The 25,909-nt window shown below is 50.7% G+C and overlaps 1 protein-coding gene across 2 annotated transcripts; it reads right to left on the bottom strand.

Annotated features, from left to right (window-relative positions):
• Positions 1-1,732: 1,732 nt before the first annotated feature.
• On the bottom strand, positions 1,733-10,755 carry SERPINA4 (serpin family A member 4). Of its 2 annotated transcripts, none has more exons than XM_057732420.1 (5): positions 10,554-10,755; positions 8,070-8,735; positions 4,143-4,416; positions 3,081-3,240; positions 1,733-2,313 (listed from the first exon to the last, which is right to left on the bottom strand). In XM_057732420.1, the coding sequence occupies exons 2-5, from the start codon at positions 8,716-8,718 to the stop codon at positions 2,116-2,118; spliced, it is 1,281 nt and encodes a 426-aa protein (XP_057588403.1). In that variant the 5' UTR covers positions 8,719-8,735; positions 10,554-10,755; the 3' UTR covers positions 1,733-2,115. The 2 variants fall into 2 exon arrangements, with proteins under 2 accessions (XP_057588403.1, XP_057588404.1); XM_057732421.1 differs by lacking the exon at positions 10,554-10,755 and adding an exon at positions 10,121-10,189.
• Between the last annotated feature and the right edge of the window lie 15,154 nt (positions 10,756-25,909).

The raw sequence follows: 25,909 nt of genomic DNA, 5'->3' as shown, positions 1-25,909 counted from the left end.
TCCCATATCACCCTAGCAGTGTCATTGCCATAGTAACCCTAGGCCTGTATCTTCTTCCAGGCTTGTCTGGGACTCTTAAATCCACCCACCCCCTGCCTCTGTAGGGGCAGACTGGGGAGTGGCTCAGCCTGGGCCTGACTTTACTTCTTCTTCTTCTTCTTTTTTTTTTTTTATAAATTTATTTATTTATTTATTTATTGGCTGCATTGGGTCTTCGTTGCTGCAGGCGGGCTTTCTCTAATTGTGGAGAGTGGGGGTTACTCTTCATTGCAGTACACAGGCGTCTCATTGCAATGGCTTCTTTTGTTGCAGACCACAGGCTGTAGTCGCACAGGCGTCAGTAGTTGTGGCTTGAGGGCTCAGTAGTTGCAGCTCGTGGGCTCTAGAGCACAGGCTCAGTAGTTGTGGCACACGGGCTTAGTTGCTCCCTGATCTTCCCAGACCGGGGCTGGAACCCACGTCCCCCGCATTAGCAGATGGATTTTTAACCACTGCGCCACCAGGGAAGCCCCCTGACTTTATTTCTTGGCTGGCTGTTGAAAAACAGAAGCCAACATCCCAGCGGGTACATGGGGAAATGGACCAATTAAACCGAGGGATAGCAAGGGGGGCGTGCATGCCTCTGAGCCTTGGAGGCTCTGGTGCTAAGCACTGCAGGCCCTTGACTCTGTAGTCCAGAGCTGGTATGATTAGTGCTGGGCTGGTCTTGCTGAGCAATTTCCTCCTGTGGGACCTCCTCTCTGTCAGTGACTCCCGAGGCTGTCCTGTCCAGCTCAGAGCCATGTTGCAGCGGCAGGAAGGGAGAGACCCCCAGAGCCATCCCCTCCCCACTCCCTTCCACAATGGCTTATTCCACCATAAAAAAAGGGGTCTGTCTCTTGCTCCAGATATTGGTTTCCTGGTTTCCTGCAATGAGCCTATTCCTGCCATTGTGGCATTTTTTGGGCTTGGGACCATGTCACACAATCCCTGGAATATTTTGACTGCTGAACAATTGTCAGCTCCAGAGGTGGCTCTCAGCCCGCTCTCCTCCATCACCAGTGAAAACTCTGAGTTTGTGACTGTGAGACTTTCTGCCTCAGACACACTCACCATCAAAACAAACAACCCACTAGGCCCTGCCCAGAGAAATGCATTTGCTGGAAATCACTGAGGGTTAGGACAAACACACCCGGGTCCTGTCAGCCTGCCTCCTCCTGTGGGAGGGGGAGAGATTTATTCTCACAGACGCTCGGTGGTCCCTCCTCAGAGACTTCGCCACACATACTCAAAGACGGTCTGAGCTGGGCCACCTGGACCAGCCTGTATTACCCAAGTGGGGACACTGAGGCCCAAGAGGGGAGAAGATTTGCAGGAGGCCCAGAGCACCTCAGTGGCAGAGCAGGGATGGGAAGACAGGCCTCCAGACTCCTACTTCTCCTGCTTCTGCAGTGCCTTCCGTGGCCACAGTGATCTATCCCGGGAGAGATACTGACCACAACCCCATGGCCACAGGTGGGGCAGTGGCTGTGCTGCCCCTGGCAATGGCTTGCCTCTCTGAGCCTCAGTCTCTAGTCTCTGTGGCGGCTGCCTGGGTGGGTGCTCTCCCTGCCAAAGCCTTCCGAGCCGCTACTCTGAAACAAGGTGGCTGGCTGCCCACACCGCTACCCCCTTCTGCACACACCTCACGAACCCACTGGAACTTGGAATGTCTCACCACTGTGTCTGGGACCAGGCGTCCCGGGGGACCACAAGGCAAACCCCAGAGGGTTAGGAAAGGGATGCATTTATTGAGTAACTACCATATGCAAGGCACTGAGCCAGGCTCCTCACAGGCATTATCTTGTTTAATCCGTACAGCTACCCTGGGAGGGGGTAGGGGTGGTTTCTTCCACTTTCCAGGGTGGAAACCTGTTTAAAGAGGTTAGATGATCCATCTGAGGTGGCACAGCCCTGAGGAGCTGGCTGTCCAGTCTACACCCATCTGGTACCTCCCGCATCCCTCATCCTCACCCACAACTTCTGCCCCAGATCCTCAGCACCTTCTGCGTCCCCCACTCCAAACCCAGAGCTGCCACACCCAGCCCTCCAGGCCATCCCCTCCTGCTTGTAACAGACAGGCCAGCCCTGGGAGGGCTATGGTTTCGTGGGGTTGACAACCTTCCCCAGAAAGAGAATGCTCTGGGTGTTGGTGGAAAAGATCCCCACAAGGAAGGGCCGGTTAAACCGAAGGACTTCGTGATTGTGCCGGGACCAAAAGGTGACAAAGCCGCCGGTGGCCACTGCAGCCTGGGTGCCAACCTCATCCACTTCCAGGATGGCCTTGTGGAAACTCTGGGAAAGAAATCACAACTGTTACCTCTGAGAGGGCATGAATCGGGGCTTAGGGAAGACTAAGGGAACCAGAGACCACTGAAGATCAAAGCCACTCGTTGGGATATCACAGCAAGAATTTCTACACGGGGGGGATTATTGAGCTGGATGACCTCTCAATTATATAATAACCACTGTGATCATTAATTGAGCACATACTATGTGCCTATGTTCTTTTTCGTCTTTGTAACCATCCTATCAGGTCAACGTATTATGTCTATTCTAGAGATGAGAAAAATAAACTCCGAGACTGGGTAACTGATGACTGTCATAAGAGGCAGAACTGGAATTTGAGCTCTCAAACCCAAGACTCTGCCCTCTAGTGCACCTTTGCCTTATGTAGCTGAGGTCATTGGCCCCTTCCCCTGGTCTAAGAAATTCATGATACGCACACACACAACCCAGACACATCTGTATCCTTCTTCGGCTTCTGTCATTACGATCGTCACTCTCAGTTGTCATGATCTATGAGGGTGCTGTCTCCTGGACTTGACTGGGAGAGCTCTCTGAGGGCAGGGACCTGATGAACCCTGTATGCCCAGCACCATGCGCCACGCCCAGCACATGCTGGGTTGGATCTCGGCCCCCTCGTGCCTGTGGATGATTGAGTAAAACTCGGATTCTGAGACTTCAGGTGGTGGCAGTGAGAGCACCCATTACCCAGTCCCTCCCAGGAGGTGGAGGTTCCCTCCGAGATCTCTAGGGGTTGATATCCATCGATGACTTACCTTGGACACCTGCAGGTTTAGCTGTTCGGTGATGCCAGACAAGTCAGCCCTCTGCGAGAACAGATCCGTGATGCCCAGCCTGGGCAAAATCTGATCTAATTTATAGGAGCCAGAAATGGAGAACTTGGGGATATATAACTTGAGCTTCCTGTAAAAATACCTGAGAGAGGCACTGGGTTAAAACACTGGACTCGTGAACTAGCCAAGGGTCCCAGCCGGGCTGTGCCCTCCTTGACTGTGCTTGCGAGCTGCCCCCACTCCACCTGAGTTCTGTGGTCACAAACACCATCTGCCTGTGCGGCCCCCTCAGATAAGTGCTCCCAGTGGCTTAAAGCCAGGCTCCTTTGCCCTCAGGGCCTGCCATCTGCAGGACCTCCTTCCTTTGGGAGCTCGTCTTCAGCAGCAGTTGTTTCCTGCAGACATGCCAAGTCCCCAGGGAGATGCAAGTCTCCCCATGTGGCAGTTCTGCCTTTGTCTCTGATGGGGCCCCATGCTTTTCACTTGTTCGAGACCTGTTGATTTCTTTGGATGGAATTCCTCCACCACACACATTGTGTGAATTTCCCACCTGCATATGGCCTTGGCCTGAGGTCTTTTTCTTACATGTGGATGGAGACTTTTCCTACTCATAGCCTCATGGTGACATGAAAGCTTCCCTGCTATTTTCTGGGGTGGGTGGATGGGGTTTTCTTAAACCTCTCTACACCAGCTCAGTCAACCTTCTTGAATGGAAATCTACCCATTCATTGCATGGGGTGGACCCGCAGAGAGCCAATTTCACTTCACCCCCAATTTGTGCAGTACAAGGGCTACATCTAAACCAGGACTCCTAACTCCTAGTCTGGTTCTCTTTTCACTGATGAGAGTGAGATCATGTTTTGGATACAATAGGTGTGTTCCTTATTTAAGGAAACCCATGTAAAGTCTTGGAGAAAATAAGACTTCTTCCACAATTTGGCGATCCACCCCCCTGCTCCCTTCTGGGGCACTGGCTTTCATTGGAAGCATCCACGTGACAGACAGTGCTGCAGACTCAGCATCGCGTGGTCCCTGATGGATTACCTCTTCCGGAGCAACTTGTTCCACCTCGTTATCATCTCTGGAGTCAAAACCTCTTCCACCTGCTCCATTTTCCCTCGGTTAGGAAGGATGAAAAGGGCTGTTGCGTTTCCTTTGTAATCCATCCGCAGCACCGAGCAGGGCAAGTATCTGTCGTGAAAATACCAGTGGTGCTGGGTATCCTGCAGCATCATAGGCACCTTGACTGTTGTACCCTCATCAACATAGAAGTCGTGGAGAGCAGTCATCGAGGGGATGAATGGTTTCTCCCACAGAGCTGGAGGGAAGAAGGGAAGAAGGTACAGAGCATCCGTGGACCAACAAGCCGATCCTCCAGCCAGGGAACGCTTCCCCTTCCATCACTCCAGAACCACCCTCCCCACCATCCTATCAGTTCAACACCTGACCTGCCTGGGGAATGGATCTGGGGGCTCAGGTAAGTTCTAAAATGAGAGACCCCAGAGGATATCAGCACAATTTTTTCATATCTTCACCAATTACTGGAAATTGTTGGACTTAATTTTGCCAACCCAGATGCTTGCATAGTGGTAGCTCATTGTGGTTTTGACGTGCACGTTCCTGGTTTAAAATAAAGTTGAGTAGTCTTTTGTATGTTTATGGATCAACTAGAAGTTTTTTGGTTTTTTATTTTTCTTTTTTTTTTTGGTTTTTTATTTTTTATTTTTTATTTTTTTGGTTTTGGTTTTTTAGTTGAGCGCTAGTTCACATTTTTTACCCATATTTCTACAGGGATGTTTCTTAGTGATTTGCAGTTCTCTGAACACTAGCCATCTATCAATTGTGTGTGTTGCCAATGCATTCTCTTTCTCTCAGATTTGTCTTTTCACTTCCATAATAGTGTGTTTTGATGATTGAAATTCTTCACTTGGATGCAGTGAGCATATCATTTTTTTCTTTTATGGTTAGATCTCTGCATCCTGCTTAGGAAAAATTTTCCCACCTCCAGGTCATAAAGATACTCCCCTATATCATCTACAAGATTTACTCTTACTTTTTGCATTTAGGACTTTACTTCACCTGGAATGAATGCTTATGATCTGTAGGATGGAGGGGTACAAAATCATTTTTTTCCATAAGGATACTGTCCCAGGACCACTTTTAAAAATTTATACTTTATTTTCAATGTTCTATCATACAGGCTTTGTCAAATATCAAATGTCTGTATATTCATGGAGCCATTTCTGGGTTCTATTCCCACTTCTCTATTCTGTTCCATTGGTCTATGTGTACCACACAGTCTAAATTTTTTTTAATAAATTTATTTATTTATTTATTTAATTTATTGGCTGTGTTGGGTCTTCGTTGCTGCACAGGGGCTTTCTTTAGTTGATGTGAGCGGGGGCTACTCTTCATTGTGGTGAGCGGGCTCCTCATTGTAGTAGCTTCTCCTGTTGTGGAGCACGGGCTCTAGGTGCCTGGGCTTCAGTTGTTGCAGCACATGGGCTCAATAGTTGTGGTTCACAGGCTCTAGAGCACAGGCTCAATAGTTGTGACGCACGGGCTTAGTTGCTCCACGGCATGTGGAATCGTCCCAGAACAGGGCTGGAACCCATGTCCCCTGCATTGGCAGGTGGATTCTTAATCACTGAGCCACCTAGGAAATCCCAGTCTAAGTTAATATAGATTTATAACCAGTCTTGCTCCCCAGAACGCAGTTTCTCCATTTTTAGCTATTCTTAGCCCTTTGCTCTCTCATATACATTTTAGAATCAGCTTGTTAATTGGCACGAAAAAAAATCTTTTAAAAATCTGTTGGGATTACATTAAAATATTTAGATCAATTGTGGGGGTGCTGACAACTTTACCACATTAAGTCTTCCTATTCATAAATGCAGTATACTTAGGTTTTTATTTGTCCACTTTAATATCTCTCAATATAATTTTCTCTACAGAGATCCTGCACATCTCTGGTTTGTTTTCTCCTAGGTACTTTTCATCCTTGAAGATAAGCCACAGTTGTTCCATTGCTCATACCATGTGACCTAAACTGAAGTCTTGGGGCTACATTTATGTCCCCAGAGTGATGGGGCAGATGTCTCAGAGGGCAGGATGTGTATGTCCCGTCTATTTCTGGAGAACCTCCTTTCTTGTGCAAGAGCACTAACCCAATTGTAACTAGGTCTCTTTCAGGAAGAGAGCACCAAAGTCTTCATTATTTCTAGTCAGCACTTTGGGTGGTGTGATGGTGTATACTATCCATGTAAATTATATTTTAAATGGAATGGAATCAATAGAATATTATGCAGCCATTAAGATGAGATCTAAATAAAGTTTTTGATACCATAAAACTACAAACACACAGAGACACACAAGTGCATGTGAAAACTGACAACATCTGAATTAAGTCTGTAGATTATTACCAATGACAGCTTCCTGGTTTTGCTATTGCACCACAGCTACATAAGATGCTATCTAGGGAAACCTTGGTGAAAGGTACGCAGGACCTCTCTGTACAACTTTGCGACTTCCTATGAAGGTATAGTTACTGTAGAATTTTAAAAAAAAATTTTAAGTTTTCAATGGTGCATGAAAATTGCACATGTAAAACGCAAGCAATGAGAAGTTTGGCTGGATTATTAGTCTGGAACTGTTTCCCAGAATCTGTTTCCTGTAGCTCCAAGGCAGTTACAGTATGAGTTCGGGAGGCAGATGTGAAGCAGCCAGCACCCAGGGAAGGCAGACAAGATGATGGACCGACAGGAGGAGGTGTGTGCTCCAGCTTCCCCGTGCTCTCCACCAAGCTCATTGTCCAGCTCTACCCTGCTGGCCAGCAGTGTCCCCAGACCACCACCAGCTGCTCGGTCTGGGCCTCGCCACAAGCTCCCCCTACATGGACCCACTCTGGTGACTGGATGTGCCCGGCATATAGATTTCCCGATAAGCTCCAACTTGTCCACCGGCTCCAGTGACTTTTTCTCTGTCCTTCCAACTTCTTCTTCCTCCAGACCTTCACTTCCCCAGCCCCTCCCACAGACACGCCAGGTCTAATTCCTATGACAACCCCCTTTCCCTTACCAATCGTGGTAACTCTCCTCTCTGGATGGAACCCTAAATGACACACATTGTACAAAACTGTCCCCACCTGTGATGTCAACTCTATTAGCATATGTGTGTGAAGGAAGACTGGAAGGAATTAGGTTAAAATGTTAACATTGGAAGGTAGGATTCTGGGCAACTTCTATTTTTTTTTTTATACTTCTATGTATCTTCAAAATTGTTATTAATTACAAATACTCTACTTATTGAGCATATATAATGGTCAAGGGTCGGCAAACTTCTACTGCAAAGGGCCAGAAAGTAAATATTTTATGCTTTGCACATCATTCTGTCTCAGTAGCAGCTACTAATCTCTGTCCTGTGAAGGTGGCCAGAGATAAAACATAAGCGAGTAGGTGGGGCCGTGTGCCAATAAAACTTTATTTACAAAAACGGGTGGCCTTTGGGATTGGCTGGGAGCTGTAGTTTGCCTGATCCCTTCAGGCCCTCCTCTAAGGAGTATTCAAATATGTGACATCATTTGATCCTCAGAAACAAAACTTTGAAGCAGGGTCTCTTACATCCTCACTTCAAGCAAACAACCTGCCCTGTTTGCAGTGTTGGTAAGTGGCCGACGGGGCTATGAATCCAGCAGTTCAACTTGTCGCCATGGGGTAGAATGCGCTTCATACATTGCTGTTATTAAAAAAAAAATAAGAAAATACGTCTAAAGATAGGAAGGGGTGGAAATCTTAATACTACACAAACCTAAATATCTGGTACTCTTAACATTAAATTTTCTGAAGGCTGCTCAACCCTATCAGACCCAATCCATCTGCTTACTGATTAGGGGGGTTCCTTTCTGATATGTGATCCTTCGATAAATTACAGGGAAAGGGAATATGTAGGATCCACCAAGGAACTGACTCTTACCTTTGAAGTACATGAAATTCACCAGCACCATCACGGTATCCGGGCTGAGCGTGCTGACCAAATCCACGATCTTCCCACGAGTTTCCGCCCTGACGTGGTCGTTGATAAACTTGCTTGTGCCCACAGTGTCCTCGAAGCCCATGCGGAAGAGTTTGGACTCATAGAAGGTCGCGGAGTCGTTAAGGAAGCTCGGAAGAAGCGGCAGCTCCGGGCGCAGGAAGAGGGCGCTGCCCACGCGTATCTCCAGCCTATCGCCCGGGAGGTGGAGAGCGTGCAGAAGGTTCCGGAAGCCCCGATGGATATCGGATTCTGACACCTCCGTGAGGTTGAAGCCCAGACCCTCGAGGATCTGGGTCTGGCTGTGTGCTCGGACCCCCAGGGACAGCATGGCGTAGGCAGAGGAGATGCTCAGCGGGGAGAAGAAGATGTTGTCTCCGTAGGGTTGGGAAGCCAACAGGTGGTAGAAGCGAAGGGCAAAGGCGGTATTGCCTGCGGTGACCTTGAGGCTGGGGGAGCCCTCTGCTGTGCCGGGAGCCTCCTGATGGGGGCGGTGGGTGTGACGCTGGCCATGGAGCTCAGGGTGCAGCTGACCTTGAGACAGGACCAGTAGTCCAGCCAGAAGGAGGAGCAGGCAGTGGGCAAGATACATCTTCCGTGCGCTCAGGTCTACAGGAGGAAAGAACGTGCTCAGGAAACTCTCCAGCAGAAGGCCCAACCCCATTGAGAAGCCGGGCAGAGGGCAGGACCCCAGGGTGATAAGTGACATCCTCAATTCCTGCAGATGGGCTTGAGGGGACTGGCAAACACCCAGTACTTCTGCGTGCGTGGTGCCTGTGACATTCTATAGCGAGGATTTACAAAGCAGCTGCTTGTCCACCATCTCCTTTCCTTTCCCATCTCTGTGAGCTCTGCACAGCACTGGACTCCTTTCTCATTACAGAGATGGGGAAACAGAGACTCCAAAAGTGACTTAACCAAGTCACCTAATGAGTAAATATCTGAGCTAGATAGAACACAGGTCTCCGGACTCTCAGCCTGGGGTGTCTTGCACCATATGAATTTATTTCCTCAGCCCAGTGACCAATCGCATCAGAGGTGCTCATCGCCAAAGGCTATGTTAGCATCTACCCCACAGACATACGTGGTGTGCTTTACAGTTTGCAAAATGGCTTTTACACCATTTTGTTTGACCCTCTTATCCAGGTAGAGGTCAGTAGAACTTGGTATTCTTATCATCGCTCTGTACAGATGAGATCACTGATGCTCAATGCGTGATTTGTCCAAAGTGCCAGGGATAGAATTGGTCCCTTTACCTAATGAACTTAACTTGCCCCAAACAGGATGCTCGATTTTCTCCACCAAATCTTCTCTGCCGCATCAATGGCGCTACTAGTGCCTGATTCTCAGCACCCAGTTTTCATCCCTAATATCTGTCTGGCCTCCCATCCACCCCACCCCATTCAATCTCTTAGCCCCTCTATTGCTATGACCCTCATTCAAGTCTCCATCATCTTTCACCCAGACAAGAGGTCAGAAAACTTTTCCTATCAAGAGCCAGATAGTAAATATCTTTGGCTGTGGGGACCATACAGTCACTGTTGCATCTAATCAACTTTGCTGTGACTGTGACCGCTCCCCACGACATGGCTTCCTACCAACCTGTAACAACCGGCCCCTGCCCTCCCACCACCATATACTTCTCTCCAGCTTTGCAGTGAGATTACCCAGAATTCCCCTCTGGCAGAAGCTCTCCAAAAGCACCTGAAGCCAGAAGACCTGGGTCCCCGACTGCGTGTGGCTTTGGGGGCGGCTGTTCTGGGTCTCAGCACCAATTCCCCCACCAGTGCAGCAAAGAAGTTGGTGCAATCATATGTAGGAGTCTTTCTAGACTTCGTCACCTTTAATTAGGGCGACCAATTGTTCCAGTTTGCCTAAGACTTTCCTAGTTTTAGCACTGAAAGTCTTGTCCCAGAACTCCCAGTCCTGGGCAAACCGGGACAGTTAGTCATCCTCCCTTTAGTCTCTACTGTGACCCTCCTGGGGTTACTCACAGCGCAGTCAATCCTGGAGGGGCCCCCGGGCGGCTGTCTGAGCTCTAGATGTGGCTTGGGTTAATGAAGCCGGGGAAGATTGAAGAAACCTCTGTGCACCTCCTGCCGCCTCCCTGATTAGGTAATTATTAATGAACAGATCCATGGGCACAGTGTGGAGTCTCAATAGAGAGAGAAATCTCACTGCAAGTTAGCTCACCTCCTCTCAGGAGAACCCCCTTTCCCCCCCTGGGGGCCGCAAGAGAGTTCACCCCCTCCTGTTTGTGTTGTGTGTTGAGGTTGTCTGATACTTGCTTTTCCCTACAGCTCAAGGGAGCCCCTTAGTGGGTCTGGTCTCCACTCTGCCTCTCCATTGCCGCGTGAGCTTAAGTACAACCATCCCCCCCTCTCTGGTTTCTGTTGCTCCATACCACCATTGCAGCCCCATCCTTACCCCCTGCAAATGAAGAGTCAGGCCGGGCCAGGGGCAGCAAACTCCAGCACCTTCACGAACCCGGGAAGGCAGCATCTGGGGCAACACGGTGGGGAATGGTGGGCGCACAGAACTGGAGTCGGCTCTCTGCGGCCAGACAAGACCCACCTGGGGGCCGGATGCCACCCCGGGCCTGCAGTGTGCAGTCCTGGACTACGCGATTTCTGAGGAGACTGGCAGCTTTATAGCTGCGTGGTTCTGTGATGTAACTCGCTAAGATGTCACATGGTGGACAGCAAAGACATTGCATCCCAGGAGCGAGGGTGGGAAACGATACATCCTTGGTCCAGGAATCCAATCGTATGTTTCCTCTCTAGTCACGGAGCTGAAGCTGCTCTCTCTCCAGTAATCAGGGAGTCTCGGCACCCTTGGATCATGCTGGGACAGCTGCACATAGGGGTGCTGTCCGGCTGTTTCTCAGGCCATTTGGGGAAGGACCACAGGGAGTGATGCGGCCCTTGGGGTCCTGAATGAGATGCCCTAGACCATGCAGGCTTCCTCTAGTGGGCTTTTCTGAATGGGTCTCCGGGTACTTGGCAGAACTGAGTGGAATACACACCACTGAGCAGTGAGATAGGGCCGGGAGCCCTGAGCGAGGCAGGGCAGGTCACAGCACAGGCCCGGACTCGGCTGGCTTGGGGCCCAAATCCCAGCTCTGCTGTCGGGCTCAGAAGGTTCAGGGGTGTGTCCAAATTAACACCACACAAATGCATCAACACCAGGACTAGAGAGGAACTTGATGTTCCAGATAAGAGTGAGAACTCTTATGTCACTTCATCTTCTCTCTCTCTCTCTCACACACACACACACACACACACACACACACACAGAGTACTATCCTTATCCTTATCCCATGAAAAATCTAAAGCCCAGAGAAGTTGCTAGCTCAGATTCTGAGGTAGGATTTGTACACTGGACTGTTTTTTCTCTGCTTGGACAAACTGTCACTCTGCTAGAACATCAGCTCCGGTTTTGTTCACTGCTGTAATCCAAGTGCTAGCACAGGGTGTGGCACACCGTGGGGCCACCAACAATATTCACTGAGGGAATGAATGAAGGAAAGATGCTTGTTGGTTTTTGGTCTCACGCGTGTGAAAATTATTCGTTTTTCAGTAGTCCACAATTTGGATTTTTGCTTACTTAGTCTGCCTTCGTAAGGGAGTTAGAGGCTGATGCAACAGATTCCAGGGGTCAGCATGTGCTTGGCTACAGTTGGAGCGACAGGTAGCCTGACCCCACGGTGAGCACATAGTGACTGCCCTTTGGTTCCTGGCTCCTGTCCCTGCAGTGCTCTGGACAGAGGTTGGGTTTTGGTTCGGATATGCTCTGCCACCACTGAGCTGTGTGACCTTGGGCAAGTCACTCCACCTCTCTGAACCTCACTTTCTGTGTCTGTCAAATTAGGAGTGATCACTACTGGGAAGGCTCATAGGAGGGAAATGGATGGCGTCCTTAAGTGCGCCCAGCTCCATGTCGGTTTCCCTCTTCCCTTCCTGCAGTGGTGGAGAGGAGTAGAGGCCCCGAGATCAAATGTCTTGCTTGAGGTCACACAGCTAGTAAGTGGGAGAGCTGAGATCTGAACTCAGCCATCTCTGGTTCCAAAGCCCAAAATCGCAACCTCCACTTTTGACTGTCACTGTCAGAAAGGAGGGGGCTGCCTCTTGCCAAAGACCAACATTCTTTATATGTGGCCCTGGGGTCCCTCATAAGAGGGGAACTTGTTAAAAGCAGAGAGTCACAGGTTTTCCCCAAGCTTCTTGAATCAGAATCATGAAGGGTGGCATAGGCTGGGTCCAGGCATCTGCCCTTTAACCAGCTCCTCAGTGATTTCCCCGAAGTTTGATGTTTCACCACCAGAGGGCTCACTACCATTTCTTAACCGCACAGGCCTCCTCTCTGATGTCAGGTGCAGGATTCCTAAAACTCTTGCCCTGGGACTTTGGATGAGAAAAGATGGCTTTTGTGCTTGGGAAACTACACCCCAGCCCTCAGCTGTTCTGAAAGAGTGTTAAAGCTAGCTCATCTAGCCAAACACCCCCTCTTATAGAGAGAAACAGAATTTGCCCAAGGCAGGTAAATGTCAGGACTGGGCTCAGAAAAATTTACACACAGCTCTGTCCATACCACCACAGGCTCCGTCTTCTCCTGAGCTCAGACTTGACTGCAGGTTGGAGGGAAAATAGAAACACCCAGTGGCTCAGGGGGAAGACTTCAGTGGATCTCTGAATTCATTCATTCCTTCACTCATGCATTTAATCATCCAGCTCCCTGCTGAGCTCCTGCTATGTGAGCAATGCTCTTACATTCTCATTGGCCGGGTCCACACACTGTAGGATATAGTGGTGAAGGGTAAGTTCAGGAGTTAGGATTGACCGTACAGGGACTTACTCTGGCCGCGGATGGGGACGGGGTTTGGAAGGGTTTCTTGGGGAAGGGACATCAGAGCTGACAAGGATGAGGAGCTACCAAGTTAAAGGAGAGGGGTTGGAGCGGGGAACAGTGTTCTAGATAGGGGAACAGCATGAAAAAATGTTATGCAGAAGAATGAATCGTGGAATGCTGATGAGCGCAAAGACCCCAGTGTGCCCGGGGGTCAGGGAGGGAAGGACAGGGGGTGGGAGAGGATGGGAGAGGTGGCGTTGGGGACACACAGGTGCACAAGACACCACCTTGAGCTTAGGGAACAGGAGACAAGGTGTGACCAAGAACAGCAACAGCATGAGGCAGCCCTAGGCACAGTCATAAGCCTCAGAGCAAGTGATTGGAGGGGAGAGACAGGACCGACATCATGGAAGAGGGGAGCGTTTAGGTTGATCCTGGTTTGGTTTGACTCGAGGGCATTAGGCTCCTCTGTCTGACTGTGCAGAACAGGTATCATCTTAGCCATGAGGATTTTCTCTCTGATCCTGAGCAGATGATTCCGGAAGGTAAAAGTCACTCTGAACAAAGAGGAAAGGGAGAGGATGGGGATTTCTGCTCTTCAGGGGCCAGCTGAGTCCTTCAAATTCTGTCTCCCTGCCTCCCATGGCTCCAGCTGCCCCCGCAGCCCCACCCCAGGCCCTTCTGCAAGCACTGCTGACTCGGCGCCAGTCTAACCACAGGCAGACGGAACATAGAGTCTAGACTCTGAGCCCCTCTGTACCCCTCAGCTCAGAGCCACCTGGGTCTCAGCATTTAGGGATGTTAAGGATAGTGCGGTAAAGGAGGCCAGGGTTTTATGAACGATTATGCAAATGTAAAGGGTTTACAGCAGGATGCCGTGATGGAGACTCACTCCACTTTCTGGTACCTGACGGTTGACGGCTTCTATGCCACATCCCTCCCGCGCTCCCTTCTGCCTCACATCTGGGCAACCCGATGAGAAAGCCCACTGGTAGTTCAATCCATGCACGGGAATCCTCATGCCAGCCCCTCCCACCAGCCACTGTAAAAACCCCAAGCTGGCCTCCCATCCCTGCTTTCTAGGGCCATTTTTGGACCAGCTTGGGAGCCTGCCCTGCCCTCCCCAGAAAGTCTCATGAGAATAGCAAAGCTTCCCATGGCCTCTGAGTGCACATGAGGTGTCAGTCTTGACATCCAAAACAGATTTTAGGTGGGAGTTTGTTAAGGGCTAAATTATGTGTCCCCCAATCATATGTTTAGGTTCTCACCTCCCCAGTGCCCCAGAATGTGGCCATACTTGGAGACAGGAGTCTTAAAAGAGGTAATTAAGTTAATGTGAGCTTGTGAAGTTGGAGCTCTAATCCAATATGACTGGTGTCCTTATGAGAAGAGGCGGTTAGGACACAGGACACAGAGGGAGAAGGCCATGACGATGTGGGGAGAAGACAGCCATCGACAAGCCCAGGAGAGAAGCCTTGAGCAGAATCACCCTCCGTGGCCCTCAGGGGAACCAACCCTGCCGACACCTTGATCTGACACTTTTCGCCTCCAGATCTGTGAGACAACATTTTTTAAGCCACCTGCCTAGTCTGGGGCACTTCATTGTGGCAGCTGAGCCACCGAAACGGGCTTCATTCTGCTTCTGGTTGTCCACAAACTCCCCTCTCTAGGATTTGCCTCCAATATACTGGACAGTCCCCAGGGCCACGGCCAGACCTCTGCCTCCGTCCCCCGGTCTGGAGCTGGTGGCATAACTGTGAGTTGCACTTATGGCCGAGCCTAGACAGGTCCGAACCCCTGTGGCTGAGCCCTGGAGTCGTCCCCTCTGTGGTCCACTTGCTCCACGTTCCCCTGGATTCCATGAGGTTCTCCAACAGCCTTACCATCCTTCCAATAAATTCTCTTTTTTGATTTGTCTAAGCAACCCAAAGTGTCCTAAGACTCTGCAAGCAAAGGGAATGTGGCTGGCAGAGTTATTTACATTTTGTGAATACCAAGATGCTGATCCCTTAAGTTGGGCTGATATTCTCCCCAAATTTTGTGCTTCGTAAGAGTTTGCACAGGGCTTACTGAGCAGTAAACCCTTCCTTTGTATTAGCCCATTATTTGACTTTGTCATGTTGTAAATAATTACATTCTTCAAGTTGGTGGCACTGGGTGAGTCCTCGCTCCTGTGCCCTGGAGTACGCCTTTATCCAGGTCTTTTAAACAGGGCCTGGGAAGGGATCAGTCCCTGTGATGGATTAAATATGGGTGCAGTCTGTGGTGCTCCTCCCATCAGGAGGTGGAGTCTATTTCCCCTCCCTCCCTTTGAATCAGGGCTTCCCCTGTGACTTATCTTAATAATTTGGGGCAGAAGTGATGCTGTGCAAACTCCTGAGGCTGAGCCTTGAGATCAGCAGCTTCTGCTTTCACACTCTGGTATTTTCCTTCTTGGAAGCCAGCTGCCGTGTAAGGAGGCTGACCTGGGGCCACCATGCTGTGAGGAAGCCCAAGCTAACCAAATGGGGAGGGGGGGGAAGAGAGAGAGAGAGGGAGGTGTGACATGGAGGAGCACTGTGACACCAGACATGCAGATGAAGCCTCTAGGGACCTCTTAGCCCAGCCCAGCCACAGTCTGAACACAGCTGAACGAATGACCACAGCCATCATGTAGAGCAGAAGAACCACCTGACCAAACCCTGCCTGAATTTCCCACCCAGCAAACCCCAATAAAAGTGAGACAGGGATTGCTGTTTTCGACCACTGAGGTTTGGGGTGGTTTGTTATGTAACAGTGAACCTTCCAAACAGCCCCTTACTTAGGGCTTTTCTAGAGCAGTTCTTTTTCCTTTCTCTTTTTGAAGAACTCTGAAGCACAGGTCACCTGGCAGACACTAAGTAGCAGGACACCACACAGGACAGGTGATGTTCTCATGGGTGAGGAAGGCGGGGGCTGGAGAGGAGGCACGCGTGCATTTGCTGAGTCGTCAGCCATTTACTGAGCACCTACCATGTGCCTGGCACTATGCAAGGCTCTGGGAGTTGAGCCTTGGGGAGGATAAAGTCCCCGCCCTCATGCAACTTACATCCTAGTCCAGGTGAGGGATGGGAAACAAACATATAATAGAATTTTCAGTGCCGGAAGGAACACAGGGTGAAGAGGAGATACAGACTTGTATAGGGGTAGGTGGTCAGGGCAGTCCACCCTGAGGAGGTGGCATTTGAGCCAAGACCTGTGTGAAGAGAAGGGACAAGCATGCAAACTTGCTTGGGAGTCCAGGCCACGGCGGAAGTCCAGGCTGAGGCGATGCCCAAATCACACAGGGCATCCCTGATGAGGCAGCCAGCAGGGCACCTGAGCCACCTCAGGGGGCTCTGAATCTACAGCTCCCGTTGCCACAAGCACCTTTTTGAAAAGAAAGTGGGGTCCCTCTTCCTCACTCCTCACTCACCACTGAAACCCCACCAGAGGGAGCTGGGGCAGGGGGCGGAGAACCGGCTGGGGGACCAACCTCCCACGGGTGCGTGGGTGGAAGTCCAACGCATCAGAGATAGTTAGCTGACAATTAACTCTGCGTCAGTTGCAATGACTGCTTTCAGTGCAGGGATGGCTGGGCTGGCTGTGCCTGGTGATGTTTGGATCACAGTGAGTTAAAGAAAGAAAAAACCCGAAAGAGGCTGCAGTGTCACTCAAATGGCAGGCTTCGTGGGTTCTGATTAGTCAGATGCCCAGGGAGCCCTGGTCAGCGGGGGCTGCCGGTGCTGCTGAGAAGGTGCTGATGACATGAACTTGAGCCAGGAAGGTGTGGAAGTAACAGGCTCCCCCAGCTGAAGGCAGCGAGGGGGGCTGGGTAGCTGGAACAGGAGTCAGGAGGCCTGGGTTTCAGTTCCTTAATGGTCAATGGTCACTGGGTGGCCTTTGGCAGTTTCCTTTCCCTCTCTGGCCTCGGTTTCCCCATCTGTAAGTGGAGGTGGCTGGACCAGTAAGGGCTGCACACTGGACCTTCTCAGGGACCAGGCTGTTAACAGGATAAGAGATAACTTACAGGAGCGTCGTGGGAAAGCGTCGGTACCCAGGGCCACGTCCACCACGTAGTAGATGTTCGGTAAATCTGTTGAAGGTCTAGATGGACCTGGTGCCCAATCTAAAGATGGTGCCAACAGACCTTCTGGTCATCCTGGGGGAGTTAGAAATCTGGATTTCTTTTTTAACGTGAAGCATCGCAATTTTAAAATGTGGGCCCCTAATTTAAATGTTTTTTAAATCTGTCCTTTCCAAACAATACAGCTGGTACCAGTTCAGCCTGTTTGCTGCCAGTTTGCAGTGACCTTGGTGCTAGCAGATCCTCAAGGCCTTTTCCAGCTCTGCATTCTTGGGAGGAAAAAAAAAGTTTATGTCACACATGATTCATTAAAGGATTTGAGGCTGGCTTAGGGGACCTCCCCAGATTTAAATTTAAAAGTTAAAAATTAAAAAATCAGATACTCCATCAGGAAAAATATAAAGTCAGAATGCTAATCAAAGAAGTGATTTAAAAAAAAGAACAAACCTGGAGGGCTTACCCTGCCTGATTTCAAGATATTATCAAAGACACAGTCAATTAACGGAAAAAAAAAAAAAAGCCACAGCTGGGAAGTCAAAGAAAGTGCATATTTTCAAGCTAGAAATTTTCACACAGCTGTTTGCTGCTAAGCTTCCTAGAGACCAAAGTCACAAGGGTTGCGTTCTCTTACATGGTTTTCAGTGCTCACATGGGCAAGGACACTGGTTCTTCATACAGCAGCCCCTAACTTCTCCCTTGGGAACGTCTCCAGCTCTTGCTGGCTGCACACCCTCCCCCTCCTCTTCCCAGGATGCGGAGAAGGGCTGTCAGGATGACCAGAGCAGGGAGCTGAGGAGCCACCTCCCTCGGGTCCACTGGGAGAGAAGGAAGGGCTGTGTGCTGAGGCCTGTCTCAGGTCCAGGCTGGGGGAGGATGATAAAAGGGGAGCCTTCCGATTGTTGTGTGTCCAGCCCACTGCGTCCAGGTAAGGATCGGGCTGAGAAGCAGGGCAGCAGATGCGCTGGTTTGCTCGCTTCCTTAGCTCACGCTGTTGCCCCACCTGGGATGCCGTCTCCTGTTCCTGCTGATGGAGAGGCCCTCTCTTTCCTGATCCTCCTGGTCAGCCCCCAGCGCCGAGTCAGAGATGCTCCTTCTAGATGCTCCTTCACATCACTGTGGATGTTTAGGTCAAAAACCGCCAAGCGCCAGCAACTCACATCCTTCAGTCTAACACACAGAGCTTCATGTCCTGCCCTTGCCAGCCAGCATCAGACTGTGTCATCACCTGCATTCAAGCGTTCTGCCAAACATCCGTAATATCCCCTCTTCAGGACCAGCTGTCATTTATTTAGACAATCCCCTGCCGCTGGACATTTCGGTTACTTCTGAATTCCTTTTCGGCCTTGGGAGATTATGTGGGGTTGGGGGAGGGGGGTCGTCCTTAGACTTAAATGCATGTCCATTCCCCATCTCTTTCTTAGGACAGAGTCCTCCGAGCGGGATCTGGGCTGTGATCCTACGTTGGTCTCCAAGGGCTGCTTAATAAAGCACTATAAACTAAGTGGCTTAAACAACATAAATATTATTTTCTCACAGCTTTGAAGGCAAGAAAATCCAGAGTCAAGGCGTGGACAGGGCCAAGAAAAGAGCAGCAGACTCACATATATAGAGAACAAACTCATGGTTACCCTTAGGGAAAGAGAATGGGAGAGGGACAAGGTAAGGGTAGGGCATTAAGAAGTGCAAACTATCGTATATAAAATAAGCTACAATGATGTATTGTACAGCAGGGGGCGTGTAGCCAATATTTTGTAAAATATACATTGAAACTGTCAAAAAACTGTAATTAAAAAGAAAAGTCAAAAAGGTGTGGACAGGGCCAGTTTCCCTCCGAAGGCTCTAGGGCAGGATCTTTTCTTGACTCTTCCAGCTTCTGGAGGCACCAGGCGTTCCTTGGCTGTGGCTGCATCACTGAAATCTCTGCCTCCATCATCACGTGACTTCTCCCAAAAGTCTCTTTGTGTCTCAAATGTCACCCTGCCTTTCTCTTATAAGGACGCCTGTCACAGGGTTTCGAGCTGCCAAGATAACCCGGGATAATCTCTTCTTGAGATCCTTAACTTAATTACGTCTACAGACTTTTTCCAAATAAAGTCACCTTCACAGGGTCCAGGGGTTAAGACACAGACACACCTCCTTGTGGGCCACCACTCACCCCATTCCAGATACCCCTCGTCTGGGGATTTGTGTGTTCAACCCAGTCTCCAGGGCAACGTGATGCCAACAGGGCTTGCAAGTTGCTGGAGCAGTGGGAAGGGGGTCAGCCCTGCTGGGCCATCAGGGAGCTGAGCGTGTGCCCTGAGGACTAGAGGATGCCCCTCAGGTCTCTCGCAAACCTCGCAGCCGATCCCAACGTGGCAGACTGGACAAAGAGAAGCCTGGCACCGAGGTTCTGGGGGGCCTTTATTTCCATCTGTATTTAGACTTAAATACTTCAGGCTTTCAACCTCACCCCTTCCTCTGTATGTGTCACACACGTTGTCTGTAGTTGGTTACACAGAGGCCTATACACCCTCTGTCTCTAGAATCTCCATTTCTCTCTATAGACATGAATGATTTATATTATATCATATATGAGTTCTATATGACATGTATGAGCTCATGTGTGTGCATACACACACACACACACACACACACACACACACGTAGAGCAGGAGAGAGGAGAAAGCACTTACGACTTGGTAAGAACAGAACCCCTAGGTGCTAATATAATTGGGTTTTCCTCCCACAAGAAACCAGGGGGAAAACAGGCCTCAGAGGGAGGCGGCCAGACCTTGGGCAGAGGGATTTAATTAAGGCCTGGTGAGCTGCGGCTGTGGCACCGCGCTCACTCAGAGCCCTGCAGACGCACATGGTTGGTCACTGTGTCCACACACCCAGACCTGCAATCTACAGACAACGAGGCAGAGACAGCTGACAGACGCAGTGGTTACCCCCCCACCCCAGCCCGCCTCCAAGACACAGCCTCACACGCACGCGTTCTGGCATAGACAGTGTGAGGGCCCCACACGGGGAGAGAGGGCCATGCGAAGGCCACTGTTCTCCAGGAAGAACTTTCCAGAACCGAATGCTATTTCTGTCTCGGCAGGACTTGAACTGGGTGGGGGGGGGGGGGCTTTGAGCAGCTACCCCTGACCTGCTGAGGCTGGGGTCGCCCCATCCTCTGTTGGAGGAGGAGGCAGGTGCAGGGAAGCAGAGGATTTCACTGGAGGATTTACTCCTGTCATAGTACCAAGGAGTCCCCCCCATCCTCCCCCACCCCGTCCCGATCCCACAAACACGCCTGTGCTCTCCACGCAGAGGCCGCCAGACGGGACGATGCTTCAGCACGACTGCAGCAGCCAAGTAGCAGCCCATGCTCTGCAAGTGCTAATGCGCTGCGGCTCCAGGCCGTGAAGGGGACATTCCAGGCTACGCAGGGGATGCTTCCATCCGCCCTCCTAAGTGGCCCTGGCCCCAGGCAGCTGTGCTGTACAAAGCTTGCGGTTAGACAGACCTGCTGTCGGGCGGGCCTGGCCTTGGTACTTGCTGTTTTCAAGTCCAGGGGCAAGCGATTTCCCCAGCTGAGCCTCAATTCCCACATCTGGAAAATAAGGACATCCTTCCAAGCACAGAGGGGTTTCTGAGGATCAGCTGGAAGAGGAAGCTGAAAAGAGCTTTGTGAATCTCCAAGTTCTGGCCAAACACAGAGCGTGTGGACATGATCTCAGATACCCCGTCAGCCTGCGCATTTCAGTGGAGACGCCATGCTCCCGGTGCACCTCCTTCTTTTTCAGAAGCCACTGCTCTTCCCATCACCGGGATCTCCTTTCACTGACTGCGTCCTCCTGCCCTTCATAGCACGTGCGTGGCCACATACTCCTGTACGTGCCGCCTCCTTCCCCACCTGCACCTGCCGTGCCCTCAGCCCTGCCAAGGGTGACTCTGCTGTGTGCCACCGAGTACCTTGCCATGGATCCGGCTGGGGGGTTCTCACCCACAGCTCGTTCCCTGTCCCACAGGGGCTAGAGGTCTTGGGGGCCACAGGAAGCTGCAGATCCTGGCCAATGACCGGGTGACCAGTGAGACCCTCTCTCTCAGGGAGGCACAGAGTGCATTAGCGTGGGGTGTTGAGGCCCAGGAGCCCCGAGGCTGCAGAGGAGCGGGGGATGCAGAGGCAGGAAGAGAAGAGGCAAAGGCAGGGAGGAGCTGTCACCTTCGTGGCAGTGACAGTCACCCCATCCTGGGGCGCAGCTGAGCTGGCAGCTGAGCTGATGGCACCCAAGGGCGGTCCCAATCCTGAGTGTGAGCTGACGGTGAGGCCGACCAGCCCCTCCCTCTCCCCCTTACTTCCTCCAAATGAGCCCAGCTACTGTGTAAGCTTAGCACTGCTGGTATTACACCCATTTTACAGATGAGGAAACTGAGGTCTCTAGAGGTCAGCTACTTTCTCCAGCTCACCTGGCAAGAAAGTGGCACAGCCAATGTTCAAATCTGGTCTTTCTAACTCCAGATTCTGCATTCCTCAGAAACGCCAGCCCCAGTGACCAACTCATTTGTCCACTCAGCCTGGGGCTGCGTCTGCAGGAATCGTCTTGTAAATACGTGCTGCTTGTGGACAGCTTGCCTCATGAAGAGGGAAAACAACCCTGCTGGCTGGATTCTAAGCAAGCCTCTCCTTGTTTTCCCACCCCCAACCAGCAATCCTGCTACCACACATTATTTCAAACGCCCCATAACCTCTGGGGCACTTCCCCAGGCTTCTCGGGGATGTGCTGGAGTGTACGTGTGCACCCAGGCCCAGGGTCGGTCCCAGGAGACAAGGAACACGCTGGGAAGCTCAGTGCTCTGTTCAGAGCAGAGTTTCTCAGCCCGACACTGTTGGCATTTGGGGCTGGGTCATTCTTTGTTGTGGGGGTGGGGCTGTCCTGGGCAACGAAGGATGTTTAACAGCATCCCTGGTCTCTATCCACGAGGTGCTCATAGCATCCCCTGCCCCAACCCAGTTGTGATGGCCCCAAACCTCTCCAGACATAGCCACACGTCCCTGGGAGGCAAAGTTGTCCCCATTGAGAAACACAGGGGTAGAGAAGCCGAAATCTCTTCACCAAGGACCCCGTCAGCCTTGGTTTCTGCCCTAATTTGTGACTCGTATACAAAGCACACACATGAGTCTTACATTCTCCATTTTCTTCTCCAGCCCTTTCCCCAGGTTGAGTCTCTGGCTGACGCCAGGGCAGCTCACCAGGCTTGGCGAGGACAAGGCTTCGAGTCGCCAGCAGATGGCGCGGAAATCCTTCCCAGGCCTCTGTGGATCCTCATCTTCTCTGTGCCCTGGGTTACCCTGAACATCTGGTTCTGAAAGGGGCTTTAGTGCCCTGGTTCTTAACTGGAGGGGGAGGGGGCAGGAATTTTGCCCCCCAGAGAACCTTTGGCTCCATCTGGAGACGTTTTGGACGGTCTCAATTAGAGGAGGGGTTGCTGCTGCCATCTAGTGGGTAGAGACCAGAGGTGCAGCTGAACACCCTGTGGTACATAGGCAGCCTCCCCAAGGAAAGATCCAGCCCAGAATGTCAATTGTGTGGATGTTGAGAAACCTCGGTTTATAGATGGGTAAACTGAGGACACAGAGGGAGAGCTTAACATTTTGGTGGCTTCCCAGCATGGTTATAGGATGTGGTGATAAGATGAGGTGAAAACTCTGTGATGAGGGTTTATAAGTACCTATGCTTGAGGGCAGAGGGTCTGATTTCTTTGTCTCTCTCCCTGCATCCAGCAGAAGTGCTCAGGAAGAGTTGCCTGAACTGGATTGAATCGGCCCCTCCATGTCTGGAGATGGGCAATAGCGACAGGTGCACCTTGGCATTGCCTCCTGATCAGATGTTAACGGCTGCCTGGAGCACGGGGTTGAGACGTGCTGGGCTCAGCAGGTACGAGCCCTAGGATCAATTAGTCATGTCTGCTGTGGGTGCAGAATCAGATGATCAGAAATTGAGCCTTTTTGTTGATCCTAGAATAGATGATCTGAAGACTGGGAGGAAAAGATTCCATTAGAGAGGACTTTTCTCATAGATCATAAGTTCTTGGAATTAATTCACCATAAAACAGATAAACAAACATCCAGATGCATTTAGAGCATCCTGGAAAACATGGACTATGTGTCCGAAGAATAGCAGATGTAGATGAGTTTTGTGATTTCATCTTATGGTTACAAGACGGAGAACACTTTGCTCGCCAGAATTACTCCTCCAAAGAACTCTGCTTTTGAGGAGTTGCTGGGCAATTCTCCCCCGACTTTTGCCCAGGTTGCTCTGTGCAGGTGCTCTCTCTCCAGGGGTGCCACCTCCATGCTCACCCTTCATCTGTGGAGTATCTGAAGCCAGACACTCCAATATGTTCTGACTTCAGTCTTCACCACTGCTCAGCCTGGCCACGTCCCATCCTTCCTCACAACTGCAGGTTGCTCAGGGAACTTCCCTGATGGTCCAGTTGTTAAGATTCTGTGCTTCCACTGCAGGGAGCACGGGTTTGATCCCTGGCCCAGGAACTAGGATACCACATGCCGCGAGGCACGGCCAAAAAAAAAAAAAAAAAAATACCAGCTGCAGGTGGCTCATCTGTGAATGGGAGTAATAATGCTCCCTTGCATCGCTGGGGGACATGTTTCCCAAGGTAAAGAATGGGGATGTGGTTCCTAAACTTTGAAGAGTCGACACCTGCTGGGTGGCAAATTAGGTGACGTCATCGTGTTCTCTCTATGAAAAGCATAATTGTGAGGGTTTTTTTGTTTATTTTGTTTTGTTTGTTTTTTGTCTTAGTTCCCTCATCCCTGAAGGTTCTGAGGCTGATAAACCTTTGGAACTTTTAGCCTCAGACCCACACTGCCCTCATTTTCTTGTCCCTGTCATGTTTTTACCAGATACAGATGACCTTGGCTGGGCTAACTTTTCCACCTGACAATATTGCAACAGACATCAACACGGGTTTTAAGGGTTTTCTGTCTTTTACTCATTAGTCTGACCTGCACCCGTGCCTCCCCATCCCCGTGCATCTCTGAGTCTGACTCACCGAGCAAGGAGAGGTTCTCACGTCAGCTCCCCATGGGCCCACCTGGGGTCCTTCAATTCTGTCTTGATCTGCAGAAAGGACCCTCAGCCCTCATCACATTCTCCAAGGGGTCGCCAAGCCCAACATGGAGAAGAGCTGACTGATTCCAACTTTTGGGGGGAAACCAAGGCTTAATAAAGTCCCTGAGGATCCAGGGGTGAGGCAGGGTCAGAACACAGTTGGGTGGGTGACAGTGTTCATTCCCTCTGCCCTCTCCGCCAAGGAGTCACGGGGCCCTCTTGCTGTCATTTGCTTGGATAGGGCTGAGATAACAAAAACAGGGACAGGAGCTGGAAGGGAGTGATGGGAGGTCATCAGAGGGTCAGAGAACGCATAGCTGCCCTGAGGGTGGGGGCAGAGCTAAGGAAACTGTCAGAGAGAGAACAGCAGGTCCCCTCTGGGGAGGAGGCATCTGAGCTGAGGTCTCTGAAGCCAGCCAGCATCTCCGGATCCCACTGGGCTGCTGGAAGAGCTGCCATCTTCAAGGGCTGCAGAACAGGGGCTGAATCGCAGCTTTGATTCTGAATTGCTGGGGGCAGTTCAAGTCCGTTGGCTCTTTAAGCCTCAGATTCCTCATTTATCCATGGGGACACCTGTCCTGTAGGGCTGTTGTTAGGAGTAAGTTAAATCATGCCCATCACCTGCTCGGCATAGAGTAGGTGTTCAGTGTTACTCTGCTTGGGTCATTTCTATAAGATAGTTGCATTAAAAGTAGAATAGAATCTAGATAAGAGAGATGCCAATCTGTGCCTGTTTCTAACCTTGCCTGGAGCAAAGGGTTCTATGGAGGGCGACCCCTCCTTGTGGATACACATGATGGGAGCATGGTCAGAAAAGACAGACAGGGATGAGGAGGACACCGGAGATGGGGTTCTGAAGCCTGGCTAAGGGGAAGGCGGCATTTACTCGTACATTGGACAAGAGATGATACAGGCGTGCGCCTGAAGGACAGACAGCCCTGTGTTCCCCCAGTTCCTCACTAAGTCCCCTACATGCCAGTGACAATGCAAGGCTCTTGGATGCAATGCCAGTCCCAGTCATTGCTCCCAAATGCAGACTTTGCTGCCAGTTTTTGGGGAGGAGGAGCTCAGCCGCACCATGGCCCACAGGCCTCTTGTTTCATGTGAAATGGTGTCTTGTGTCCTTCCGATGACGCAGAGAGCATCAGATGACCCGACCTCTACCTCCTTCCCTGCCTCACCTCCCGCCAGCCTCCCCTTCACTTATTCCAGTTCCGCCTCCCTACCCTTCTTTCTGTTCCCCCAACATACTAAGTTTGGTCATAGCTCAGGGCCTTTGAATGTCCTGTTGCCCCTGCTGGGAGAACCCTTCCAAGGTGGGTCCTTTCCTGTGCAGGTCTCTGCTCAAAGTGGCCTCCTCAGGAGGTTTTTGGGGACCCCCATGGAAAGAGCTTTGCCCACCCTCTCCCCAAAATCACTCCAAATCATAGTGTCATGTTTAGTCCCTTCAAAGCAATGATCTTTACCTGCAACCACTGTGCCTGTTTATCTGCTGTCTGTTTCGCCTCATTAGAATGTAACCTTCATTAGAGCAGACACCTGGCTCTATAGGGGTCTCAGGGTCCCCAAATCAAAGCATGTGAGATGATCCCTTGGGGACAGGAAGAAAATATTAGAACTTTGTTTACCTTTTACTGTTTTAATAAAAAAGAATGAAATGAGGCTCTACGTGTATGTAACACATCGGTTAACACTGGCTCCCTTACTTAGTCACTTGGCAGCCAGGCACACCCCACGTGCAGAAT

Source organism: Hippopotamus amphibius, chromosome 4 (genome assembly GCF_030028045.1).
Source record: "Hippopotamus amphibius kiboko isolate mHipAmp2 chromosome 4, mHipAmp2.hap2, whole genome shotgun sequence".
Taxonomy (NCBI): Eukaryota; Metazoa; Chordata; class Mammalia; order Artiodactyla; family Hippopotamidae; genus Hippopotamus; species Hippopotamus amphibius.
The sequence above is the reverse complement of the archived record's forward strand: the minus strand, read 5'-3'. Positions and strand labels throughout refer to the sequence as shown.

Bases quoted from the DNA above. Each gene is read 5' to 3' on its own strand.
- SERPINA4 (XM_057732420.1), bottom strand. From the start codon at position 8,718: ATGTATCTTGCCCACTGCCTGCTCCTCCTTCTGGCTGGACTACTGGTC. The intron at 4,417-8,069 runs GTAAGAGTCAGT...TCTTCCCTCCAG, and splicing joins GAATTTCATGTACTTCAAAG to CTCTGTGGGAGAAACCATTC. The intron at 2,314-3,080 runs GTAAGTCATCGA...TTTCTTTCCCAG, and splicing joins TAAACCTGCAGGTGTCCAAG to AGTTTCCACAAGGCCATCCT.